This window comes from Acomys russatus, chromosome 14, assembly GCF_903995435.1.
Source record: "Acomys russatus chromosome 14, mAcoRus1.1, whole genome shotgun sequence".
NCBI lineage: Eukaryota > Metazoa > Chordata > Mammalia > Rodentia > Muridae > Acomys > Acomys russatus.
The window spans coordinates 10,109,000-10,133,200 of NC_067150.1; the positions used below are offsets into that span (position 1 = coordinate 10,109,000).

The 24,201-nt window shown below is 50.2% G+C and overlaps 1 protein-coding gene across 1 annotated transcript in view; it reads right to left on the bottom strand.

Annotated features, from left to right (window-relative positions):
• Positions 1-1,141: 1,141 nt before the first annotated feature.
• The window catches only part of Amotl1 (angiomotin like 1), a 66,175-nt gene continuing 43,115 nt past the window's right edge, over positions 1,142-24,201 (bottom strand). The window contains exons 7-13 of the mRNA XM_051155921.1: positions 16,257-16,402; positions 12,732-12,881; positions 8,526-8,719; positions 5,337-5,462; positions 4,220-4,446; positions 2,342-2,623; positions 1,142-1,674 (exon numbers count right to left, since the gene is read on the bottom strand). Of these exons, the coding sequence (XP_051011878.1) occupies positions 1,568-1,674; positions 2,342-2,623; positions 4,220-4,446; positions 5,337-5,462; positions 8,526-8,719; positions 12,732-12,881; positions 16,257-16,402 (1,232 nt within the window). The 3' untranslated portion in view covers positions 1,142-1,567. The remainder of the gene's footprint in view (positions 1,675-2,341; positions 2,624-4,219; positions 4,447-5,336; positions 5,463-8,525; positions 8,720-12,731; positions 12,882-16,256; positions 16,403-24,201) is intronic.

Below are 24,201 nucleotides of genomic sequence, written 5' to 3' on the forward strand. Positions count from 1 at the left end.
ACAGATGACCCAAGTGGAGTTCCTCGAGCAGAGTCATCTTCAGTGTTGCATTTGAGAGGGGCTGAAAAACTCACAGACTTAAGGCTTTTCTTTCTTCCCTTGAGAGAAAAAAGGTAGCGACGAGGAAAGGGACTTAGAACACAAATCCTACTGAGCTGGGGATAGTTCAGGAGCCTGACGGGCCATTTGTGCCCTGGGCAGCTTCTCCTCTGCTTTCCAAGAAGCCAGTGTCTACAGCAATGGACATGAGACCTTGTTGGCGCGGCAGCCGCAGGTCCTCACCTCTCGTTCATGGTGGCTCATTTCATGACATTGCTGCCTCTCTGTGGCTCTGTGCCCTCTGTGGCTCTCTGACCGCACTGTGCACCCACCATTCTGATGGGTTACAAAGCAAACTCATAGGCAAAAGAAATGGTTAGGAAAGGTGCTTATTGACAGCAACCAGGGCAGAATGGGACAGGGGAGAGCAGTGCGCAGACCCGAGAGCCTCAAATACAGGAAAGTGGCCCAGGGTGCCTGGTGAGATCTTGGATGGTATCTAGAGAGCTGTGTGTAAGCCATCGCTGGGTTCCTGTGGCACCTGTCCACACAGACGTCTTCCCAACAGGGTGTAACTGTCAAGCTCCTTGCAAGAGAGTAGGCCTGGGTGAAAAACTCAAACCAGAGGCCTGATGTGACGTCAGCGACTTGGTTTCCCTAGCTCACAGTGAGATTAACAGCTGCAGTTCGGCTAAGTGATGGTAGGGGGGGCGGCCAGGGTGCCAGGCTGAGGCTCTGTCCAACTGGGCACTACCACAAGGATGACAGTCTGCTAAGTCCTGTATGTGAGGAACTCTGCTACGTCTCATTAAACAGAAAAAAAAAAAAAAAATACAACAACAACAAAAATAAGTAGAGACAAAAGTTAGGGTAGGTGAGGACCAAGGTTAACGCTCCCATCCTGCTCAGAAAATGCCATTCGATCCAGACAAGCAAAGCCTTGCACTCTCTGAAGTCACAAATGAAATAGCCAAGTAAGTGACAAAACTTGCCTGTGGAATTTCCCATTAGCCTGGATGCATTTGCTAAGGGCAGGTGCACATATATGCCTGTACGCGCGCATGCACACATGCGCATAGACACACACACACACACACACACACACACACACACACACACACACACACACACACCCATAATGGCACAGAAAACACTACCGTATGCCAAGACAGACTTTTAGGATTTCTAGCAGATTCTTCTTAAAGCAAACCCACTAAGAGGCAAAGGGAAGGTGATTCCAAGGAAGGCCCAGCTCTTCTTCATCTGTTTATAAGCCAAGAAAGGGGCAGCCGGGAAGCCTCCCTAAGACACACAATTTCTCTATACTGGCAAATTCCATTCCTACTTCTTCTCAACTCCGCTTCCAGGCCTGATGCACCCCCTCTCGCTCCCTCTGCAGTCACGTGAGTGGCTGTTTTGGTAACATGAGGTGTTTACACCTGTCCTGGGTTCGTTCGCAGTTGCTGTCGCCTAGGTTTCTCTGTTTTTGTATGTCAGCATGCTGGTGGGAAACGCCACAGGACGCTGGTTAGATGAGTACTTCCATCATGTCTGCATCCGGGAACTCAGGCTTGTGCAACAAGCTGCCGACTCGGCCTCTGTGGTCCGGAGACTTCCCGTGACCAGGAGAGTTCTCTGCCAAACAGAGGGTGAGCATCAGCAACCTGCTCTTCAGGAAGCTACCTTGGCTCTCTAAGCACTCCCTCTTACGGCGCCACTCCTAATGTCATGGCTTGCCCAAGAATCTCATCCACACTAGTCTACTCAAGGGAGGCTATGAGCATCTATCTCTCCGTGGGAAGTGCAGAATGACCTGGGGAGGGGCCCCCAGAGAAGACAGTGTGTGTCTTAGGGTTCTGGCTTGAATGAAAAACTAAGAAAGGAGAAAGCTGAAGGCCCGAGCTCCCCTGTTTCCTGTCTGCCCAGATGTGAACAAGCAGCTTACTCATCGGTCACTGCCATGCCAACCCTAGGACGATGGAGTCCCTCAAACTGTGAGCCACAGTAAACCCTCCCTTCCTCAAGTTACTTCTATCAGGGGTGTGCACTGCGTACCCCAGGGGAAGGGTAGTGCACACACGTGAGTGGGTCACTCAGGCCGAGTGCTGCTCCTTTGCAGTAATGAGCCAAGCATATCCAGAGATACTTTAGCCCCATAACAGTGACAAGCCCATGGTCTGAAGTAACCCACTACTGAAACAATGAGGTTGACTGGGCTTCCTGATTTCTCTACAGCTCAGCTGTAGGTTTCCTCCCCTGAGCCATGGGGTCTCCGTGTGTGGTAGAGGGAGGGTCCACATACCCAGTTTCTCCGTGGTCCCTTTGGCAGCTGGGTGTTTCAGGATGGGGCTGTTGGAAGGGGCAGTGCTCAACCTGCCACGGCTGGGGAGGGAAGCCATGCTGGGCCAGAAGAGCTCCGTGCTCTTGTCGGTCTGCGTGCTGCTGTCCTTGCTGCCCGTCTTGGCGTGGGTGCTGCCAGCCGCTGTGGTGGAAGCCGGAGGGGACAGCGCAGAGGCAGGTGTAGGTGTGGTTGGCAGCAGAGGAATGGAAGCCTGTCCCTGGTGCTCCTTCCCCAACAGGAATCCTGAGGGCAGAAGAAGCGGCTTTTCAAGGATAATCTGTTTTCCCCCATTTCCTTTTGTAAGAACACGTATCTTTTTCTTTCTAGACTGAAGATGACCTCATGTAGTCAATGATACATTCGCTAAAGCCTGAATAAGCACTTGTGTGCTTGCTTGATGAAATGAAGAAAATTTCTGTACTAGGTGCCCAGTCCCATGTAATTAAATTCGTTATAAAGTTGGTATTCATATTCTAAATTCAAACAACTGAAAACCATAGTTGGCTGGTCCGGGTAAGTCAGGAGGGTAGAAAGCCCCTTTGCCAACCTGCATCCCATCTCATGACCCACTGCCCAGTGAAACGGCAGAGTCAGACACAGAGATCTAGTGGTGGGAGAAGAGATGGGATGAGCACACATCTCCTGGGATCTGCTTAGCGATTAGGAAGGTGGACTGGAGGTCTTTTCCGTCAGCTCTTTAAGTCCATCATGCCCAAGATGGGAAAGCCTGCGAAGGTGGCTTCCACCTGAACCTCCAGGGCTCCTCCTGTTTCTGTGACTGACACATGGGCTCCAGTTACACTGACAAGGAGGTACACTGATGCAGACCATATGGCCGGTATTCTTTAGGCCAAGATCCTCAACTTTCAGGCCCTGAGTTGAGGTGTAAAATGTTGAGCTATAAAGCCAGGCAGCAGTGATGTACCTGGATGCATGTCACACAGACCTCTCCTAGGGACGTTTCCACCAAAACTGAGCAACTTCCTGCCTCTCGCTGGCTTGGGAGCCAAGTGTCCTTGTGACAGTCTCTGAATATCCTAACTGCTGTCCCCATCAATCCCCTTTGATGAGCTGAAGTTGTAGGGGCCACCAAGAGAGGGACTTCAAACAGGACATTCTAGCTGGGAGTCTTTGACACCCGTCCCCCAACTCTGTGGGATCATACAGAAGCTCGGATACACTGCAGGACAAGTCAGCCAGGCTCCTCTGAGGCCCTGTGCTGGAGAACATTGACTCTGGGCATAGCAGAGACACAAGAATGTGTGTTGATTCAGAGACAGGTGTCAAAGAAAGGCCAGACCCCAGAAGCTGCCATCAGGCAGGGCAAAGGAAAAGGGACGAGGAAGCTTGCTCTCTAAGCTCACTGGAAACTAGCATGCCGGTGCTCTAGGATACCGCTCCAGCTCAGACCACTGCTGGAGAATTCTCAACACCCTGCCTATCCAACCCAGGAAGACCCCTGCCCTTGAGAATGAGTCTCTGGGCACACCTTCTCCATTACCTACCTCACTGAGCCCCATTCATGTCCCGCAGGAGCTAAACTGCGGAGCTGTCACAGACACGAGCTAGCATGGAGTAACATCACGAGGGGCTCTAGGCTTGACCTGCTGAGACATTTTTATGTTGTTCTTGTCAATCGTGTTGACAAGAATCAATGCAAGCCCGAGAGCTCGCATACACCGTGGGAGCACTGGAATCCACACAGGGCGTCCATGTAGCCCATCTAACTCTCCTTGCTCAGCATCGCTGCCTTTCCTCCCCTCTGAAGAATGTCAGTGAGATGAAGTGACAGCCTGAGTCCCAGCAGTGACAGGAAGGCCACCTGGATCCTTGTCTCACCTACACTCCCCTTCCAGGACTTCTCTTCCTTCTTCTCTTCCACCAACTGGCTGCTGGTGAGTGACGTCTGGCGGGAATGTGTCCCCGTGGCTGCAGCGATGGATGGGACAGAGCGGGCGGGCCGCAGGCTGGAAGAGTCCGTCTTCCCGGCATCCTTACGGGATCGTTGCTGAAGGACTTTTATCATGGCATCCTTCTCTATGATTTTGGCATGGAGGTTTTTAATACTATAAAACCAAACCAAAGAACAACAAAGGTACGCTTAAAATGCCATTCAGTTAGGAAACCCTGGACACTTGTCTCCCCTGGGATACACTGTCCAGTGCAGTAGAAGCTGTCAAGCAGTGGCAATCTCTCAAGTTTTGCAAGTGGTGTTTTCCATCTGTTCTACAGCAGACCAATAGTGCACTGTCCCCACTGCCTTGGGAGATGGGACTACTGAGAGGGCTGTGAGAAATGACCATAGCCATCCGCTAGGGATTTTGAGGACTAAGCAACGTGTGGGCCACAGATGAAGAAATGGCTAGGTTCTTGGAGAGAAGATGACTTCCCCCACTGATGGCCAAAGAGGATAAGCAGGAAGTCTGGGGTCTTTCCGTAACTCTGACAGATACTTGCTGAGCCGAGTTTTGACTCGGCCAGGAAGCCCCGTTTTCCCATCAGGACATGGGTCCACAGGTGCTCCAGGGACGTCAAAACTTCTGCTGGAAATAGCATTCCCATGAGAGGAGCACACACTGACTGTTTGAAGCTCTGTATTTTTGGTGGGAATAGGTAGCTCTGGCTCCAAATCTCTGAACTTTGGGGATAGAATTGCTCTTTCATTTTCAACTCACAGTCTTGTGGGGGATATAGAGACAAATGCCCAGAGCAAGGACATCTAAGTCATCCAGTTATTAGATAGCCTTTGTCTGCACTTTTCCCTTCCGGAAGTGTGTGGAGCCTCTTGATTAAGCACGAGACACCCTTCTTTTCAGGGCCCAACAGTCTTTGGAACCCCCGAACTCATGCCAGTTACAACAGAGAAAAGTAGGACTGTGTGGAGGGGACTGGGACAGAGTGCAACAGCAGCTGGCGTCTCCACTCAGACCTGGCAGTCACATGGGGCTGTCCTTACGTGTACTCCATGTCCTGACACCTCCTGTTGGCCTGCACCACCTCCTCATCCTCTGGCCAGATGTGGGCCTCCAGCGAGCTCTCGCCGTAGCTTCCGTTCCTCGAGTGGTTGATGATGGTGGCGTCCCTAGGAACACAAGACACGCTTTAACCTTTGAGTCCCTTTCCTTGGTCCCCAATGCAAATGGACATAGAGTGGAGCGAGAGGCATTTGCTTTGTGACAGATGCCCTTTACCTTCCAGAAGAAACCGAAGGCCCTCTACCTCCACTACCCTACCTCAGGGGTCAGTCTCTGCAGAGCCAGGATAGAGAATGCTGCAAACACTTCAGGAAAAGTGAACAAAGGACAATGTGCTGGGAAGTGTCCCAGAAAAATCCTCCGCCTGCCAGCTCACCACAAATCTTGACCCAATTTTCTTAAAAAATTAAGATACTGTCTAAGGGCTGCACTCCCTGACATTGCTGATTACAGAGCTTTAAACCCTCATCAAGGACACGGCTGTCTGCAGTGGACAGATTGTCACAGACACTCACAATGAGCCACAGCACCGAATGTGAGTGACTGCAGTGAGCTCAGCTCAAGAAGCATGGTGGAAAGCGCGGCAGAAAGGTGGAAGGAGCCAGAGGGCACGGAGGACAGCTGTGAGCTGGTGTCCTCTTTGCAGTGTCAGGGAAGCGACATCCTGTGAGATGCCTGAACGTCCAGCGCATGGCCATTCCAGCCAACATTCCAGCATGGATGGAGATGACGTCACAAGATCCTGTGCTTACCTGAGGAGCTAGTGCTCATCAATGGCTGCTGAGACAGTCAGTTCTCTTTAGGTCGCCTGCGCCCTAGTGGTCAGCCCTCCATTGCACGTGTATACACGCGTAACTGGGCTTGTAGGTGTGTGTTTGTATGTGTAGGTGTGTATGTGTATGTACACACACATATATGTGTGCGTGTGTGTGTGTGACTAGAAAAAGAAGACATGAACTCGAGAGAGGCATATGGAGTGGGGAGGGACTTGGGAGGAGCTGGGGATGCTGAGGGATGGCTAAGGTAAAAATTCGTTGTACTCATGTGAAATCCTAAATAAATAAATAAATATTAAACAGACAGAATGGATAGTATCATAGGAAAACAATATCCAGTAGCGAAAATCCCCTGCTTCTTGTATTACCAAGGCTGTTTGCTAAGCTCTGTTGATGTTTTTAGTGAGTGGAAGGCTGTCTAGAGATAGGGTCTGCTGACACGTGGAGACTACCACTACAGCGTTTGCTGCTGGCCTTGAACTTACCCCTCTCTCACCCTCGCTCACTCTCCCAGCCACAGCTGAGTTCTGCCTCTATGTGTCAGCCATGGAACTGCTGCTGCTTAGTATTGTGCGTGGAGGTTTGGTAGCTACTCAACATGTACGCCTTTCACACTTCTTAATGATAGCTCCTGGTGAGTGAGCATATATTTCATGCCCTGTGAGCACTTATTTCACGCAGGGCACAGTGAAAATAGGACGCATGGTGTCCCTTCTTACAATGGGTTCACAGATGGTGGAACTAGGAGTAGGTGACTTCTAGGACACTCTCAGTGGATGGAAAGGGACCCAAGCCCAGAGATGAATGACTCCACAGCCTTAACGGTGCCCCAGCATGGTTCTAGGGTGCACTTGTCTTTATGAAGAAGGTCTCAGCAAAGACGCATCATGACCAAACAAACACATGGAAGGGCAGGGGAACATGACCCCCAAGAGGAAACACTGTGCCTTGAATACACCAGAAAAGCAAACCACAGGAAAAGCAGCAGAGTGCTTTGAGCCGCTACACAGAATTATAACCCCCTGAGGTTCACGGAGACATCCACGTGGGGACTAGTCACTAGAAACATTTCCCATCAAGTTACTCTGAAAAAAATTCTTGTGGCACCGGAAGCAAATGTAAATTCTCATGTTTATGCCGCTGAGTAAGCAGCAGACACTTTAGTGGAAAGCAACTTAAGACAAAAATGCCCAAGAACTCAGAAATTTGTGAAGTTTCAAAACCTTGCCCACACATAAAACAACAATGACAAGACCAACGAGCTCCTCGCCAAAATCCTAGCCAGTGCAGTCAAGATGAATAGAGACCGTGCTGAAGAGCAGCCTTTGAGTAGAGCAGCTGCACTTTTCATAAGACCAGGCATGACTGCTTGTGAAAAATCACCCTTTTCCCATCTTAGTGGGGCTTGTGCACAGTCTCCATAGATGGAGGTGGCAGGGTCACAAACACTGCAACCAAACACCGTGCTTCCCAAACAGTTGTGTGCAATTCTGCCCTAACTGTGCAAGGACCACAGCTTGGGAAAGGCTAGCATACATAAGGAAAGCAGGGGAGAGAGCTACATTTATGCACCCTTTGGGGAAACCATCATCAACCCTTTAGGGAAGACTATTCTAGAGTGGCTGCTTTGGGGTCCCCTCTGCCCCTGCCAGTAACACCCCCCTGTCTGTGAGTGAGCCCAATAAATTCAGCAGGGTGACCCTGGTGGAGTCCTGTGGTTTGCCCTTGGGATCCTATGAGGAGGTGGGAGACGCTGTCCACATCTCCCCAAGGAAAGTACCAGACAGCAAAGACAGTTGGTGTGCAAAAAACAGATTGTGTGTTTAAAAATCAGTGCTTATAAATGTGACACGTGCACCTGAATGAAAACTCAAAACCTAATGGCTGAAAACAGTTACTTTTGCCCGTTTTCTGAAGCCAGTCAGCATAGACGTGAAAACTTGGGGTTTCAGTCTTTCTCAAAATAGGCTGTGCTGTCCTTTCCCCTTTGTTTGATCAGAAAAGCCATGTTGGAAACATCAAGATTTATTTATTTTTTGTCTTGTTTTTATAAGATTTATTTTGGTGTGTGTGTGTGTGTGTGTGTGTGTGTGTGTGTGTGTGTGTGTGTCCGTCCCCATGTCCACAGATGCCAAAATAGGGCATAAGATAGCCTCCCTGGAGCTGGAATTTGGAGCAGGTGGGAGTGGAACACTGTTCCATCTTCTGGAACATTTGTGGATTCAAGTAGCTCTACCGCTTTAAAAATGATTTGGGTTGGGCAGATGCCTCAGCAATGGCCACACAAGTGAGAGGACTTGAGTTTGAATCCTCAGATCCCATGTAAAATCTTGGACTTGTAGCACACACGTCTGTAAGGCTAGCACGCCCCCAGGCAGTGGGGCCACCTCTCACCTCTCGGCCGTGGCGGCCGCAGCAGCAGCGTTCATGGCAAAGTGCCGGATGGTGCTTTCTTCTAGGTACTTCTGCTCCCACTTAGTCATGTCTGCCTCCAAAGCTAGGATGCGCTCCTCCTTCTCGCGCACAAGCTCCATGAGGGCAGGAGCATTGTATTCTGGGAGACTGGCTGGCTGGCCGTTTCCATGTTTCTGGAGAGGTGGACACAACATCATGACGTTCCAAACGGACCACAACCCGACCTGCCACTATCTAAAGAGAGACACTCAGATCCTCTACCCTGCAGTGGCCTTCCATCAACATCAGCCAGGCCCATGTTCCGTCTCTTCAACATGAACCACTTCAAGCCAGTGGGTCCTCCTCGCATGCCACCTCTGTGTCCTCTATTCCAGCTAATGCCCACATAGCTCTATAGATCACATACTGCTCCGGTTTTACACGGAGAGGTCACGTCCCTGAAAGACTGTATTCCTGATACATAACAGAGTTGTGTTTCAGATTTACTCTGGCTCTACAACTCATTGTAAACCACGCAGCTAAGACATATAAATGTGAGAACAAGATTAAGTCTTGGCCTTGTGGCATTTTTCCAGAATTCTAAGGAGTGACTCCAGACTGTCTTCTCTGACACTGAAAGATAAAAAAACAGAGAGGCACCGGAAGTAGGGATGTCTCAACATGCAGGTTCTAGCTGTTAAGACTGTCCCCTGGGAGGAAGGCATCATCAGATCAGGGCCTGTCCTGTTGGAGGCCTGAGACAGAGAACAGTGGGATGATGTGTGGGAAAGTGGATGACCTTTAGGGCAGAGCGCGTCTAGTCCTCTCGCGGTAAGAGGAAATAAGGTGGACTATCTGGATAGCTCTGGGACCGAGAAGAGTCACATTTCAGCCTCCTTCCTTAACTCACTTACGCCTAACCCGTCTTCCCCTCTTCTCTCCACTCCGACACACTCTGTCATATGGTTTAGGGTAAATGAATTAGAGAGATGGGGTCGGGGGCGGGGGCGATAGGAGGAGTGTCCTGTGGTCTTATGCACCCTAGGCAAGCGTTCAACCACTAAGCTACAGTCTGAGCCCTGGGCAATTTTTCTTAATTGCAGCTACAGGCAGACTTCTTCTTCTTCTTCTTTTTTTTTTTTATTAATTTATTCTTGTTACATCTCAATTGTTATCCCATCCCTTGTATCTTCCCCTTTCTCCCTCCCTCTCATTTTCCCCTTACTCCCCTCCCCTATGACTGTGACTAAGGGGGACTTCCTCCCCCTTTATACGCTCATAGGGTATCAAGTCTCTTCTTGGTAGCCTGCTATCCTTCCTCTGAGTGCCCCCAGGCAGGCAGACTTCTTATTCTCTGATGGGAGGAGCCAAGAATCCCGCCCTGTGGATCTAATACTGGAGCCCATGCCCCAAACCAATGGAGGACCCTTGGCATTCTGCAAGAACAAGTGGGCTCTGTACTGAGGAGTGGACAGGAGACTCCACTGTGGCCAGGTGTCAGTGTTGAGACGAAGCTTCTGTGAGGCACATTGACACGAAGCCACTCTGAGGCACAGTGGCCTGGTCTCGCCCTTCGCAAGGGTGTCGATGACTCTGAGCTTTTCTTAACACTGTGACCTCAGCATGAGTTTTAAAGGCCAGGCACAGCCTTATTGCCACAAAGCCTAAAGTGCAAGGTGTGCCACGAGCTGCCTCGGAAGTTGTCCCTAGGCTGGACACCAGGAAGGGGCAGGCACTTGTGTGGCTGAGGAGGAAGAGGGGGAGGGAGAGGAGGAAGAGGAGGAGGAAAGGAGCCCTGGGCTGAGTCACACTGGAGGGAACAGGTGGAACTGCTCCTCCTGCCCCTGGGCTCTTTATAGTGTCTGTCCTATGGATTGGTAAAAAACTTAAGAGTTAAGCCGGGTGTGGTGGCGCACGCCTTTAATCCCAGCACTCGGGAGGCAGAGGCAGGCGGATCACTGAGTTCGAGGCCAGCCTGGTCTACAAAGTGAGTCCAGGACAGTCAAGGCTAACACAGAGAAACCCTGTCTCAAAAAAAAAAAAAAAAAAAAAAGATTTATTTGGACGTTTCTGTAAGACCGTTTTAATTATTTCTCATAAAATAATGTACGCCCATTAGCAAAATCAAAAATGAAGAGGCATAAAAAGGAAGAAACAAACCAACAAACAAACCAATACTTATCTTTTGAATGAGTAGGCAAAAAAGCAACAGGAAAATCTGTGCATACACTGCACATCGCAGACACAGAGTAATAAAACTGTAACATTATTGGTAGAGAGATGCTGAACATCAAAGCTCTGCTCTGCTCTGCTCTCAAGAGCATCTTGCTCCTCCTGGTCTCATGTCAGATATACGCTTTGCAGATCCCAAAGAAAACGCAAGTTGCAAGCAGCATGATTTCCCTAGGGAGCCTCAATCCTGTCACTGCTCTTTTCTGGGTGAAGCTAGGCTTTCAGAGCCCCTGCACACAGCAAGAGTGTTGTTCACACTGGCTGGAGGAGGCGTGGGATGAGAGCGTGTGGCAGTGGGAAGGCATGGAAGTGAGCTTGCACAGGGATGCGCAGTGCGGGTCCTAGGCATGCACAGAGGGGTGCGTGAGAAGGGAGGTGACCACATGCAGGGAGTGACCGTGTGTGCTGGGGCATAAATGTGGCCATGTTTGTAGGTAGGGGTCAATGTGCCTAGGGTGAGTTTGTTAGGGGGCGAGTCTACAGGGTAAGCATGTGTGTGGAGGATGTGTGCAGGGATGAATGTGTAAGGTGAGCATGTATGTATGATTCCAAACTCATATGTCTTTACAGTTGAGTCTGGTCTCATAGCACCCAGAGTGAAAGATCCACAGACAGGTGATCTCACCACAGGGTTGGACAGCACATTAACTGGAAAAGCGCATTCTCTCTAGCTCTAGTTACGCTTACTTTGTCAGCCAGAGATCATAAGGTACCATCTGGGTACCAGCACTGCCCTCACTGGGGTGATGGAGGTCTCATTAGCTGCGCAAACGAGACTGGCTGATGGAGAAGAGGCTCTGTCCTGTGCCACAGTGAGCACCCAGCATTAAGTACCAGGACCAGAGGAAAACAGGCCTTTCCTTACGGAGGCAAGACGGGGAGGCCTGGGGTGAATTCTTCTTCATTTTACGTAAGTGTTGGCAGCACTGTCCTCAGCCAAGGGCACATATCCAGAGGGAACCGCGTGGACCAGCCACACATTGCAGCTGCGCAGACCCAAGGGCATACTTTCCTAGTGCAGCCACAGCTACTCTGCCCTATCCAGTAGATAACTGGATGGAGCCTGTCGTGCGTATCCTGGCAGCTGCAGAGGTGGCTTCTTCCCCTACCTAGGAAGCCAGGCAAGCCCCAGCACATCCAAGCCAGGAGCCTCTCTGGCTTGCCTGAACTGGTATTTCCTGCAGGAATTCTCATTGCTGAGACATGTACAGTCCCTGGGCTGGCATGTTCCTCCCTGCGCTTCCTTGCAGCCGAGCTTCACGGCCAGGTGTCGCCGGCAAAGGACAATGCAGGAGGAACTGTAGTTTATGGCCAGTCTTACCACAGGTGGCTCGGAGCTCCGTCCTCAAATGAACTGTGATCAAGCAGGGCAAGACCCTACTTGCTCTTACCTGCAGATCCTCCTTGGCTCCCCAATGTCACCACTCAGAGACTTCAGAGAAGCCCCCCTCCACCACTAGCCTCCTTAGGGGCTCTTTCCTGAACCACGACAGCCTCCCCTAACCTGAACTTCTTCCCAGGTGCTTGCTCTCCTCTGACTTTAGGGAAAAGCCACTCTCTCCACTTGGCCGCCTGCCTTCCACAGCTGGGCCAAGGCTTCATCAGAAGCCCCTCACAGACTGCTCCCTCCACAGCTGCATCCACAGCTGCATCCAGATGCCCTGGGTCTCCAACCCTCACAGACTTTTCCTTCCACAGCTGCATCCACAGCTGTATCCAGACACCCTGGGTCTCCTACACTTCCAAGGCCCCATCTTTTACACGTCCTCCTCCTCGGCCTCTGTGTTCCTGTCCTGCACCCCCAACTCCATGTCCCCTAAAGTGCATTCTTCTCTTTCCAGCCTCAATTCATATAGACCCCAGGCCCTCTGGAAGACCATGTAGGTGCACGGCAGTTGAGCAGCTGCCAGGTGAACGTGTCAGCCACCTTGTCAGATCCTCCAGCCCCCCCACCCCAGTCTGCCACTCACTCACCTGCTGTGTTCTCAGAGCATCCAGCTCCCTCTCCAGCCAGGTCCGCAGCCTGCGCTCCATCTGCTCCCGCTTCTCACATGCAGACTGCAGCTGGGTCAGGGCCTGCTGCAGCTTCTCCACCTTCTCCACGTAGGCTTGCTTCTCTCGTAACTGAGGGGAGACAGGGAAGCAGTGTGACCACTGCAGCTGGGCTGGAGGACAAGCTGGAGACCCTAGCTAAACAACAGGTGTGTGGGCTACCCTACCCCACTCCATCTCTTGGGAGCCTGTCACAGCTACAGCAAGGGGGTCCGAAGGCTGGGGATGAAAGGCCCTCTGGTGTGCCTGCTTAGGGTCACGTGACCATCTCTGTGCTCTATCTCATTATAGGCTCATAGCACTTGCAGCTATTGGAAGTGAGATCAACAAAAAACCTTTTAGTGTATAAAAATGCCCAGTCTCTAGAGTTACCTGAAAAATCATAAACCAGAAATTATTTATATTATCACAACCATATCTGTCTACCTATGCACAGATCCATGAAAAGAAGACTGGGGGAAATCCTCAAAGTATTTGTCATGTTTGCAGCAGAACAGCCATTTCTGCAAGAACAATAAGACATTTATTATTTTCTATTTTTTCCTCTAAAAGTTAAAAAAATAATTCTATAAAAAGCAATATGTGATAAATATAATTAATAAAACCACAACAGGTAGTAATTATGCTACAATTATTTCTACAATAGAGGGATCGTGTACATATGTGTGGCTTGTATATACGCATATACACATATGCACCTGTTGTATATTTGCTGGTGAGCAGGGAAATCTCTCACTTCAGCAGTTGATGAAGACACTTTCTCTCTGCAGCTGAGTAGCTTCCTGAAGGGACAAGAAGGGCACAGCAAACACCTGAGGCAATGTCTGAGGAAGCAGGCATGAGTGTGAAATGGTTACACAATCGCACCTCAGGTATGGATTTAGGGTCATGACCCACAGTGGCAAACCCTTAGTACTGGGTGCTCTGTCTGCTCTGGGAGTCTGGCTCCCATTCATAAACCTAGGTGTTTTTCCTGCTTCCTGGGAATCAACTGGGGCCAAGAAACCTGGCCAAAGAATTTTCTGGATCTGGTGTTCTGCAATAAGACGCCGGATGCTGTTTTCCTGGGCGAACAGATGCCTGGTGAGTGACTCAGCCCTGTGCTGAAGCACTATCGCACACGGGCAGGCTGCGCCAGGCCGGGCATGACAGCAGCCCTGCCATGAGCCATGCCCGCTTCTGCTCAGCTCCATTAGAGCAACCTCCATAAGAGAGAAGCCTTGTGGTTGTTCCAGGAGGAGATTGCTGGAACAGAATGTTATTCTGACGTTAGGATAACATTTTTCCGTGGTGTTTTTGATAGTTCACTGTAGCAGGCTTTTGAGAGCCTACCAGGCAGGTCCCAACATACTTACCACTGTATGAGGTTTTTCTGAGTACACAGCTACCAGGAAACTTGTTTGTCTACGTCTCTGCTGGACAGAGTGAACAGTGTGTCTCCATGCATGGGGCAGTACCAGCTCCCAGCAGACAGTGTTAAGAGAAGGAACGCTATCCCTGAAGTTTCTGTGTCTGTTGAACCTGAAGGCTGGCAAGGGTGCGTCAGGACAGGACTCTAGCTGGCGTTTTTGGGACACTACTGCACCAGATGTGCTTTGTAAGCTGTATCTCATTTAACCCTCCCGAGGACAATAAGAAACAGCGTCCTGTATTACCTCCACTCGGGGGGATGACAAAGCTGGAGGCAAGGAGGCCAAAGGACTCGGTCACAGCCACACAGCTGGATGTCAGGGAGATTGTGTGCTGCACTCCCAGCAGCCTGGCTCTACAGCTCGCTTACAACACCCACGGTGCATGGTACATGGTACATGGTACTAGGTAAATAGTAAGTGTAAGACACAGACTGAATCAAAACCCTTCAAAAGTAAGCTGTGTAAGAATGGGGAGTGGGCCAGGCAGTGGTGCCAGCACTCGGGAGGCAGAGGCAGGTGGATCGCTGTGAGTTCAAGACCAGCCTGGCCTACAACGTCAGTCCAGGACAACCAAGTCTACACAGACAATCCTTGTCTCGAAAAACAAAAACAAACAGACAAACAAAAGAGGGGGGAATGGGGATGAAAGCAGAGCATCTGAAACATCTTACAGGGTGCTTGGCATCACCGAGCCAAACGCAGACGTACAAAAGTGAGGCTATGAAAAGACAGCAACCGTGCTTAGGGATTGGTGATAGGGACTTGATAGTGTTCAGTTCCATCTTCCAGGGCCCATAAATGCCTTTCACTTCTATAAGGGCTGGCAAGATGGCTCAGCAGGTAGACATACTTCTTGTGCGAGCCTGCCAACCTGAGTTCAATTCCTGCGACCCACAGAAACGTGGCAGGTGAGAACTGACTCAATAAAATTGTCCTTTGAGCTCCACACGCACACTGCGACATGTGTGCCCCACCACGTACCACGCATGCACAATAATAGTACACTTTAAAAGGCAACAATAAAAGTTTACAAAATAGAATTTTCCTTCGCTCCATGCATGGAGAGGAGGCCTCAAGAAGTGATTTCATTAAGGACAATACAGAGGGGGCCAGGCCTCCCTTGCTCAGAGCAGACCTCCTGTCTGCAAGGTCAAAGGGCACTTTCTATGATGAAAAGGTAGATGCTCTTAGCTGCTACCCAGGATTCTCCTGCCAGGACTAACATTTGAATTTTTACCCGGGACTCATAGGATTAAAATGCACCCAAGGGGGACAGGCCTTGCTGCTTTCTGTGCCAAGCGCCAGGCTAAGTATTGGCATGTTCTTTCACTGTCCTCCAGACTTCCTGGCATCTGCTTGCCATGATGATGTGTGCTTAGGGTGGCCCTTCACGGAGGTGCCAGCCATCTCAGCAGGGAGCTACATGGTGTGGGTGCAGCCCTGCAGGTACCAATTGCCCTCTTCCCTCTTCCTCTGCCCAGAGTCCCCAGCCTGAACCCTATACACAGTTCTTCTGATTTCTCTCCCGGTTAAAGGACAGTCAATGCAACGACAAAGCTAAGCTAAAGCACTGGTTTCATCACAAACTCCTAAATCAGCATTTCCCCGGGTCGGGGGTGGGGGGAGTGTTGGGTACGGCAAGGCCAACCTGGACACAGAAGTGGTCAGCTGAGCAGCAGCCTGACCCCACCCTACCAATCCTTTGCCTGAGACCTGGGAGCCCAAAGGCCCAGCCACAGTGACTCTTGGCAAAAGTCACTCTCCTCTTTACAGGCACCAGTGGCTTCTGGTTGTGCCAGTCATGTGCAGCCCTGGGCACTTGCCTACCAGCAGGATAGGCTGTGGGCTCTTGGACCATGTTATTAAGATTCTGCCCAGCTCCATAATGGATAAACCATTTATTCATTTGCATGAGGCTTATTTCCCATAATTCTCCCTGTCTCAGCAACTTGGAAGGGGCTGTGGTTAAAGGAGCCGGGTCAGGGGCAGCAGCGGTGGTCCTCTGTGCTCTAGTCCTCCCCCACGTTGCTCTCACCTCTTCCTCTAGCTTGATGACTCGGGCCTGGGCATTGCTCAAAGCCTGGTCCAGGATCTCAATATGCCTCCGACGGTCCTCACTCGCGGTCCGCACTGCTGCCAGCTCCACTTCCAACTTTTCCTTTTCCTTCAAGAATTCTTTGTCTGGGAGGGAAGAAGAAAAATAAAAACAAAACAAAACAGAACAAGCTCCATCAGAGAGCGCTTTGTCTGGGGCTCACTGCCAGGCTACATCTGGCAAGGACTGAAAAAAACAAAACAACAACAAAAAAACCACTATACGAACGGCAGTGAGTTCCTGGTGCTGCTGCTTGGCAGTGGTAGTGGGTGAGTGAAGTGACGGCTTTCTCAAACCCACCCATGACCCATGACTCTGCTCCAGACATGCTTCCAGAGGTGAGATACGAGATTGTGTCTCAGAGGGAGGGCACGGTCTAAGCATGCGCAGAGTCCTAGGGTTGATCACAGCTCAGCAAAGAGGAAGAGGAAAGTACGCACAAGCTCCAACAACCCCAAATCCTCCTGGACTCGCTTTTCTACAACACTGATTTTCATACTCCCAATTAATCTTGTACCTATTATTTCATTGTATGCTCCCAACCTCCCCTGCCTGCATCTTCCAAGCCTCAGATGAAAGGGCAGGCACTACTTGCAATACTATTAAAATTTCCACTCACAGAACAGTAAACCAAGGTCCCGAGAGAGGGGCTCTTCCACTGCGGCCTGACAAAGAGGGAGCCCTGGGCTCCAGCCTGACCCAGCTCTCCTATGACAGGCCCTACGTTTTCCCCTAGTCCTGTCAAGAGGGAATAAGAACTTTAGATTTAGGAAAGCCATGCCCCCGTTCAGCAAAACACGATCACATGCCTTTGCAAGTGGAAGCTGTGACCTAGCCATCTCTCTTCACTTTTCTGATTGGTCCTCCAGTGAGCAGGCGAGTCCACAGTGTCGTGGGACAAGTGTTTCTTATGGAAAATGTGCTGTGCTTGCTACACAAGCGATGCCTTTTCATTTTAAACATATATTCTCTAGCTGTGCTTTCTATAGTATGAAAAGGCGTGACAGAATTTAACATGTGAGAATAAAAAGGAGCCATGCTGGGTGGTGGTGCGGGCCTGTAGTCCCAGATACTCAGGAAACTGAGACAGGAGGATGGCAAGCTCCAAGCCTGCCTGACTGGATCACGGGGACTTCAAAGCTAGCCTGGGCAGCTTAGTGAAACCCTGCCCCACAGGAACGAGTCAAAAGAGAGCTGGTGGGTATGGCTCAGTGGTAGGGCACCTGCCTAGAATATGCGTGCCTAGAGCCAATCCTCATATAGCCAAAAAGAAGGAATTGGTTACACTATTAAACTGTACAAGAGACCCCAGTGCAGCCATTCAAAGGAGAAAAGAACTTCATGGTTGATCTGAAGTTAGTCTTTTATCAACTTCGCACAGCTAGGGTCATCTGGGAAGAGGGACCTTCAGTTGAGAAAACGCCTCCATTAGATGGACCTGTAAGCAGGTTTGTGGGACATTTTCTTAACTAACTGGTAACTGACGTGGTATAGCTCACCCCACTGTGGGCAGTGCCATCCCTGGGCGCGTTTGTGTTGGGTAAGAGAGCAAACCGAGCAAGCCAGGAAGCAGCACTCCTCCTTGGTCTCTGCTTTAGTTCCTGGCCCCCAGGTTCCTGCCCTGGTAACCCCAAGGGGCTCATCACAGCAACAGAAAGCAACTCAGAACTGATAAAAGGCAATTAACAAAAGCGCCCAGATATGCATGTTTACAGAACGGAGACATACAGCTCCAATCAATAGCAGCTCCGGCAGAACTTGATTCTCTCTAGCACGCTGCCTGAACGCTTACCAATCCTCTCAGCCACACTCACTGAAACAGAGGGCAAGTCTGGAAGCTACCCCAGCATGCTGCAGTGCCTGCATTCACTCACTGACCGTTTCCTCCCATGGCAATCACTCACGAATGCAAACAAAAGTAGCCACCACCCCCCACCCCCCACCCCCGGGCAACAAGGACCAGCACCTTGAGCCAAGAAGCGAAAGAGCATTACACCCAAGGGGGCAGAAAACGTGGGATGGAACATGCGGCATGGTGACGAAAAGGCCGAGGCTGCATATTGGCCAACAAAGTCACCGGGAGAGGTCGGCGGGCCACACAGGAACTGAGCACACTCCGTGCCGTGGGTAAGGAGAACAAAGGCCTGAGGCTCACTGCCAGCTGAGGCAGAGTGGGAACCCAGGATGGCTGGCATCCACTGGGGTGTCCTCCTCGCTTCACTGAGCCACTCTTGCAACAGCAAGTTATGTCAGTGAGGCCAGAGGGCAGGGCTGCTTCAAAAGAGACACACAGCTGACTGTACAGCTGGCGGCAAGATGTGCTTCCCAGAAACGAATATGACCCGGGTCACCAAAATCCTCTTCCGGAGCGGAGCTAGACTTCAGGGTTCTTTTGTCCCACTGCAGCGACCAAACCACCCTCCTTCCTTCGCTTCCCAGTGACGTCTGTAATGCTGCCTGTGCAGTTTCCATCTGTGTGCATGGAAAACAGGCACGAAAAGCCCTCAACCAGAGGGCCACTGCCCACCTCCCACAGTTCCCAGTGGGCCTCAGCACTTTACTTTTCCTGTCCAAACTCTTGAACACCCAAGAGCAACTCCCCAGTAGCTCCATCCAGCTTTGAAGGGCGCCCAGCAGTTACTGGGTCCCCGCCCATCTGCTTATGAACCTAAGCGTAAAGATTCCTCTCTCTTTTGAGGTACCAGGTGCACACTCAAAGCTCATGAACAGCAGCCGTGACCATCACTACTTAGCCTTGCCAGCTGATGGTCGTAACTGTTATGTCACAATGACAGGAGTTCTGACAGTTCAACACATGCATGCGCGTGCAGACAGAAGGGACCAGTAGACGGGTGAACAGGGACAAGAGAGTAACAGAGGGTGTGGATGTCAAGTACATTATATGCAAGATGAAACTTGTTACTTTATACAGTGAAAAAATGCTAATAAAAACAAAGTTTCAAAGCAACAGGGCTGGCAAGAAGGCTCAGCAAGCTTGCTCACCACCAAGCCTAATGCCCTGAGTTCAAGTCCCGGTAGGATGAGCGATCTAACTCCTGCAAGTCATCCTCTACCTCCAAAAGTGCACCATGCCACACACAATAAGCTGGCAAAATGAAAAGGTGTAAGTGATAATATAAAGAGAGCTTTGTGTGATGATGATAGCTTCTACCTCTAATTCTAGAGAAACTGAGGCAGGAAATTCATCATGAATTTATGGCCAGTCTGGGCGTGACTCTTGTCCTTAAGTAGCATTCACACAGGCTTTAAGCTTCTGGCCTGGCGCCCCTGACAGGAAGTGGTGCTCTTGATCACAAAGTTCCAAAATGAGATCCAGGGTAATATTTGTAATCGTATCTGCCCATGTTTGCGATGCATCTCACCCTTCCGGGCTTGCTGTGGAGGAGGGTACCATTACTCTTCTTGTTTCTCAGCTGAAGAAAATCATGCTAAGAATGCATCAATAACTCACCCACAGAAGTGATTCTTGTTAGTGGGGATGGCAGAATTCGCACCCATACCCTGCTACTGTGACCGCACATTCGCCCATGTACTGTGCAGGGGCACCTGCTTCCAAAGCACACGGCGACCTCATCGTAACGTGACCTACCACTGCACAGACTCATCATCGATCTCTCCAAGCACATCAATTACAGGCACATTTGCAGCACAGGCAGCACAGGGCACTGGTGAAAGCTTCTTGGGATGAATTACCCAGAAAGGCTAGCTTTGTGTTAAAGCTTTGACGGAACTCCAGTGTATGCTGGGAATTCCTAGAAGAGGCAAGGTGACACACGGGGAGTCTCGCCTTAAGTGGTTGGTTTGCTCAGTGGGCATGCACTGCTCAGAACTGTGGGGAGGGAGGACCCCTCTCGCCTCAGGGCTCTGGTCCCTGTGACCTGGAAGATTGTTAGCTCCTAGTGATTGCTCTGAAAACCAGCTGTGCCGTGGGTTCTGACTTGGGGAAAGCCTGGTCTGACCGGGCACCTTGAGCAGCAGGTACAGTTGGTCTTGAATGCGGTGCCACCTCTCAGACACTCTGTCCCATCCAGGAAACTAACAAGGCGTGTTTTGTAGGGCCATTTTGGGTTAAACAACCCATTGGGTTAAAACAACCATGCAGGGTGCTTGGTTGGGGATTTGGTACTTAACAGACTTATAACAAAACTGGTAGATATTCCTGGAGACTTACTACGCCCCAGGCACCCACCTAAGAGCTTCAGAACAGAGGCTCCTTAATCTTCCTGTCAGCCTGCAGACAAATGAGAAAACTAGAGAAAATTGCTTCACTATGGGATGTGGCAGTGCCACCTCCCTCCCCCCACCTCTACCTGCCCCTTGCTGCAGGAAAAAGGAACCTGGGCTTTGAGCATGCTAGGCAAGCGTCACCCCCCACCCACCCCTCCCCCCCAACAGTTGTTGCTGATGCTTCCTCTACTGTTGCCTCCCTCCCTCCCTCCCTGCCTCCCCCTTCTCTTCTTTCCCTTTCCCACCAGCGGTGGGAAGTGAGGTTGGCATACTATGGTCTGCAGGTCAAGTTCAGCCCAGGGACTTGTACAGTGTTATTGCAACGCGGTTCCACCATTTGTTTAGGAATCATCTGCGGGTGCTGCAGGGCTATAGCTGCAGAGGTGAGCATGCGTTCCTTCAAAGCCTGAACTTCCTTCCCTCTCAACAGAGAGGGTGTGCTTGTCATGGCCTGGAACACGAGAGTTCACAGCAAACAGCATCTAACCGCTGGTTTAAATAAATGATCATGGCCGCCATTTCATTGGAAACTGAGTAAATATTTACTAAATGTCTCTAAGTGGCAGGTTCTGGAAACACAGCCAAGCAGTATAGCAGTAGGGATGACAGGTCAGGCCTGCACTTTTAGAGAGTGGACTGGGCCATGGGGAGACTGAAATGACTATGTAAGCCCTTACTAATTTATACATGTGACGGGGTGTGTGGAGGGAAGTAGGCGGGGCATGCATGGAGTGTAGAACAGGCGCAGCGCAAAGTTTGGGTGTCGTCAGAAACCCAGTTATGTTATGTAAACATGTTTTTGCTTTAATCCCAGGTGTGGGATAAGAGGCTGATTCTGACCATCCCACCGCAGCAGATTATTTGCCTCTTGCAGGCTCTGAGAGGGGCTCTGTGCCAGCTGCAGAGAGGTCAATTCTGAGGACTCTGAGAGAGAATAAATGCCAAAGCCCAGAGAAGGATGGCGCGGGGGTGGGGAGTGAGGGGAGTGGGGGTGGGGGTGAGGGGGTGGGGGTGAGGGGGTGGGAGTGGGGGTGCTCCAGGAAAGAAGAACGCTGCTACTCCCCCTGCTGTTCCTGGCTGCTGTTGATGCAGGGTGACTAGAAGAAGCAGGAGATATCCCTGAAAGGAAGATGGGACTTGCCCCAAGGAACTACATCCCTAACCAGCAGGAAGTAGCTAAGAGACCTACACCCCGTCTCCCCACTAACTTTCATTCTCTCCTACCTGGTGTTGGGGTGTTGGAAGGGATTGGGGTGGGCAATGGAGGAAGAGATATTGAGAACCCCATTAAAATAGTTAAAACAAAACACCTACAAACAAGAATATCTAACCCCTCTCAGAGGGTTCCCCAAGCAACCATCATCTGAGTTGTTGCGGCTTCCTGGCAGGCTTCCTGTTTCTGTGAGTGTTCCCTGAGGCCACATGAAGCCCAACTGATCATCTGCTTCTCTACCCATCTGCCTCACTACATAGTTAAAGAAATATGGCCCACACAACGCAGCTCAGTTCTCAGCTCTAGCACTGTCAGTGCCGAGCAAACGGCAGTTGTAAAATCATCAATGTGAAAACCATAGCACGCTTCCTGGAGGCAGTAGGCATCAAAATGTGACAGGCAGCCTTCTTTAGCCGGCTCTGCTCACAAGGTGTGGACAGTCAGAGCTTAAGTTGACTATCACTTATTGTCACATTTGGGGGAAGATTCCCTTGGAAATAAAACAGTCACCTACAGACCACGCTCTTCTAGTTTTATAAAGGCCTGACTTTCTCAGAGGTGCCTGCCAGAGTGGCTTTATCCTCTCAAACCTGAGCCCAAAATAAACCTGTCTTCCTGCACATTGTTTCATGTCATGTATTTGACCACAGCAATGAGAAAAGTAACTAATCCATTATCTAGTTGCTCTGGCCATACCTACTCCATACTGCCATTACCCGACTGCCCTCCAACACCTACTAATCCATCACTCGCTTCTCAGTTCCTAATCTCCATTACCGACATCTGCTGTCTCAGTACAAAACATTAACATTTCCCATATATTAAAATGCCTTTTCTCTCTGGCTGAAGGTTAGTCCCTCATCAATTTGTTATCTATCTGCCTACCCAGCTGGCCTTCAAAGCATTACACATAAACGGTATTCTTCAAGCTCATCTTTTTGTTTTAAACTTAGATTTATACCTAACATTGCAGCAAACTTAGAAACAAATCTATATGTGACATATAACCCAGAAGGCATTAAGTGCAGGTGCTTGAAAAATGTATAGATAACACCATAATCAATCACCATATACTGTAAGAGTTATCTCCGATGAGGGTTGAGTATTGCATTGATCTATGGGTACAAGACGCTATTAGAAGCCATTTGGTTGCATCTTTCTGCAGAATAATAGGAACAGGCTCTCCCCTAGGGTCTGTTACCTGCCTAACAACAGGACCTTGGCCTCACTGAGGGTGTCGGGTGTGCATTCTATCTTGTGGAACGCGCCTTAAATCCAATGTAAGAGTGGTTGGTTGCTCCCACAACATTCCTGCCACTATTGCACCTGTGGGCATATCTTGATAGGCAGGTTGTCATTGCAGCTTGCAGGTCCACAGCTAGGTGAGAGATTATTTTCACTGGAGTCATATGCTCTGTTAGTTATTAGCTATTGCTGTGATAAAACACTACAGCCACGGCAGCTTAGAGAAGAAAGCGTTTATTATGAGTTAACAGAGTTAAGAGGCCATTGTGATGGGAACTGAGAGTTCACATCTCAAATTACAAGCAGGAAGCTGAGAAAGCCAAATCCAAGTGCCAAAAGTCTTTAAACTCTCAAAGCCTGCATCTAGTGACTTCCTTCTTCCAACAAGGCCACATACCTTCCAAGTCTCCCAAACGCTGCCGTTAGCGGAGAACCATTTAAGCATTTGGATTCCTACAACTGAGATGCCTCTCATTTAAGCCCCCACAGAGGCAACGGTACCATTCGGCACTATGAATGCTGCCACAGACTTGGGGAACACCTGCATTGTAACTAGGAGCCATGCTAATTTTCTCAATATTCAAAAAACTGTCAGGTAACACCCTTAAGTCCATCCATAAGCCACGCCAGAAGAGCAAAACATTTTGAATACTGATAAGGCTGAAGGCAGCGGGTTAGGCGTGCTATGAAGATTGCACGTGGGTGAAGGAGCTCCACTCACTCACGGGCCTGCCTGAAATGCCCTGCCTGAACTCAGTCATCAAACACATCAGCCTTGCGATGCCTCTAAGCACTTGAAAAATGCCAGTGGCAGCTGGGCGGGCATGGTGGCGCACGCCTTTAATCCCAGCACTTGGGAAGCAGAGGCAGTCGGATCGTTGTGAGTTCGAGGCCAGCCTGGTCTACAAAGGGAGTCCGGGACAGCCAAGGCTACACAGAGAAACCCTGTCATAAAAAACAAATAAAGAAACAAAAAGAAATATAGAAAAATGCTTGAGGCCTCTTTGTCTATGCCACTGAAAGACAGAAAAGCATGTTTGTGCAATCCCCTATCAATCCAGAGGGGCATCAAGGCCTGCCTGCTGCTGATGCAGCTCTGCGCCAGAGGTGAAGGTTCTCAGGAATGTGAGTCAGCTCATCAACACCAAACCGTATTATTCCATCAGCACCAGCCTTGGC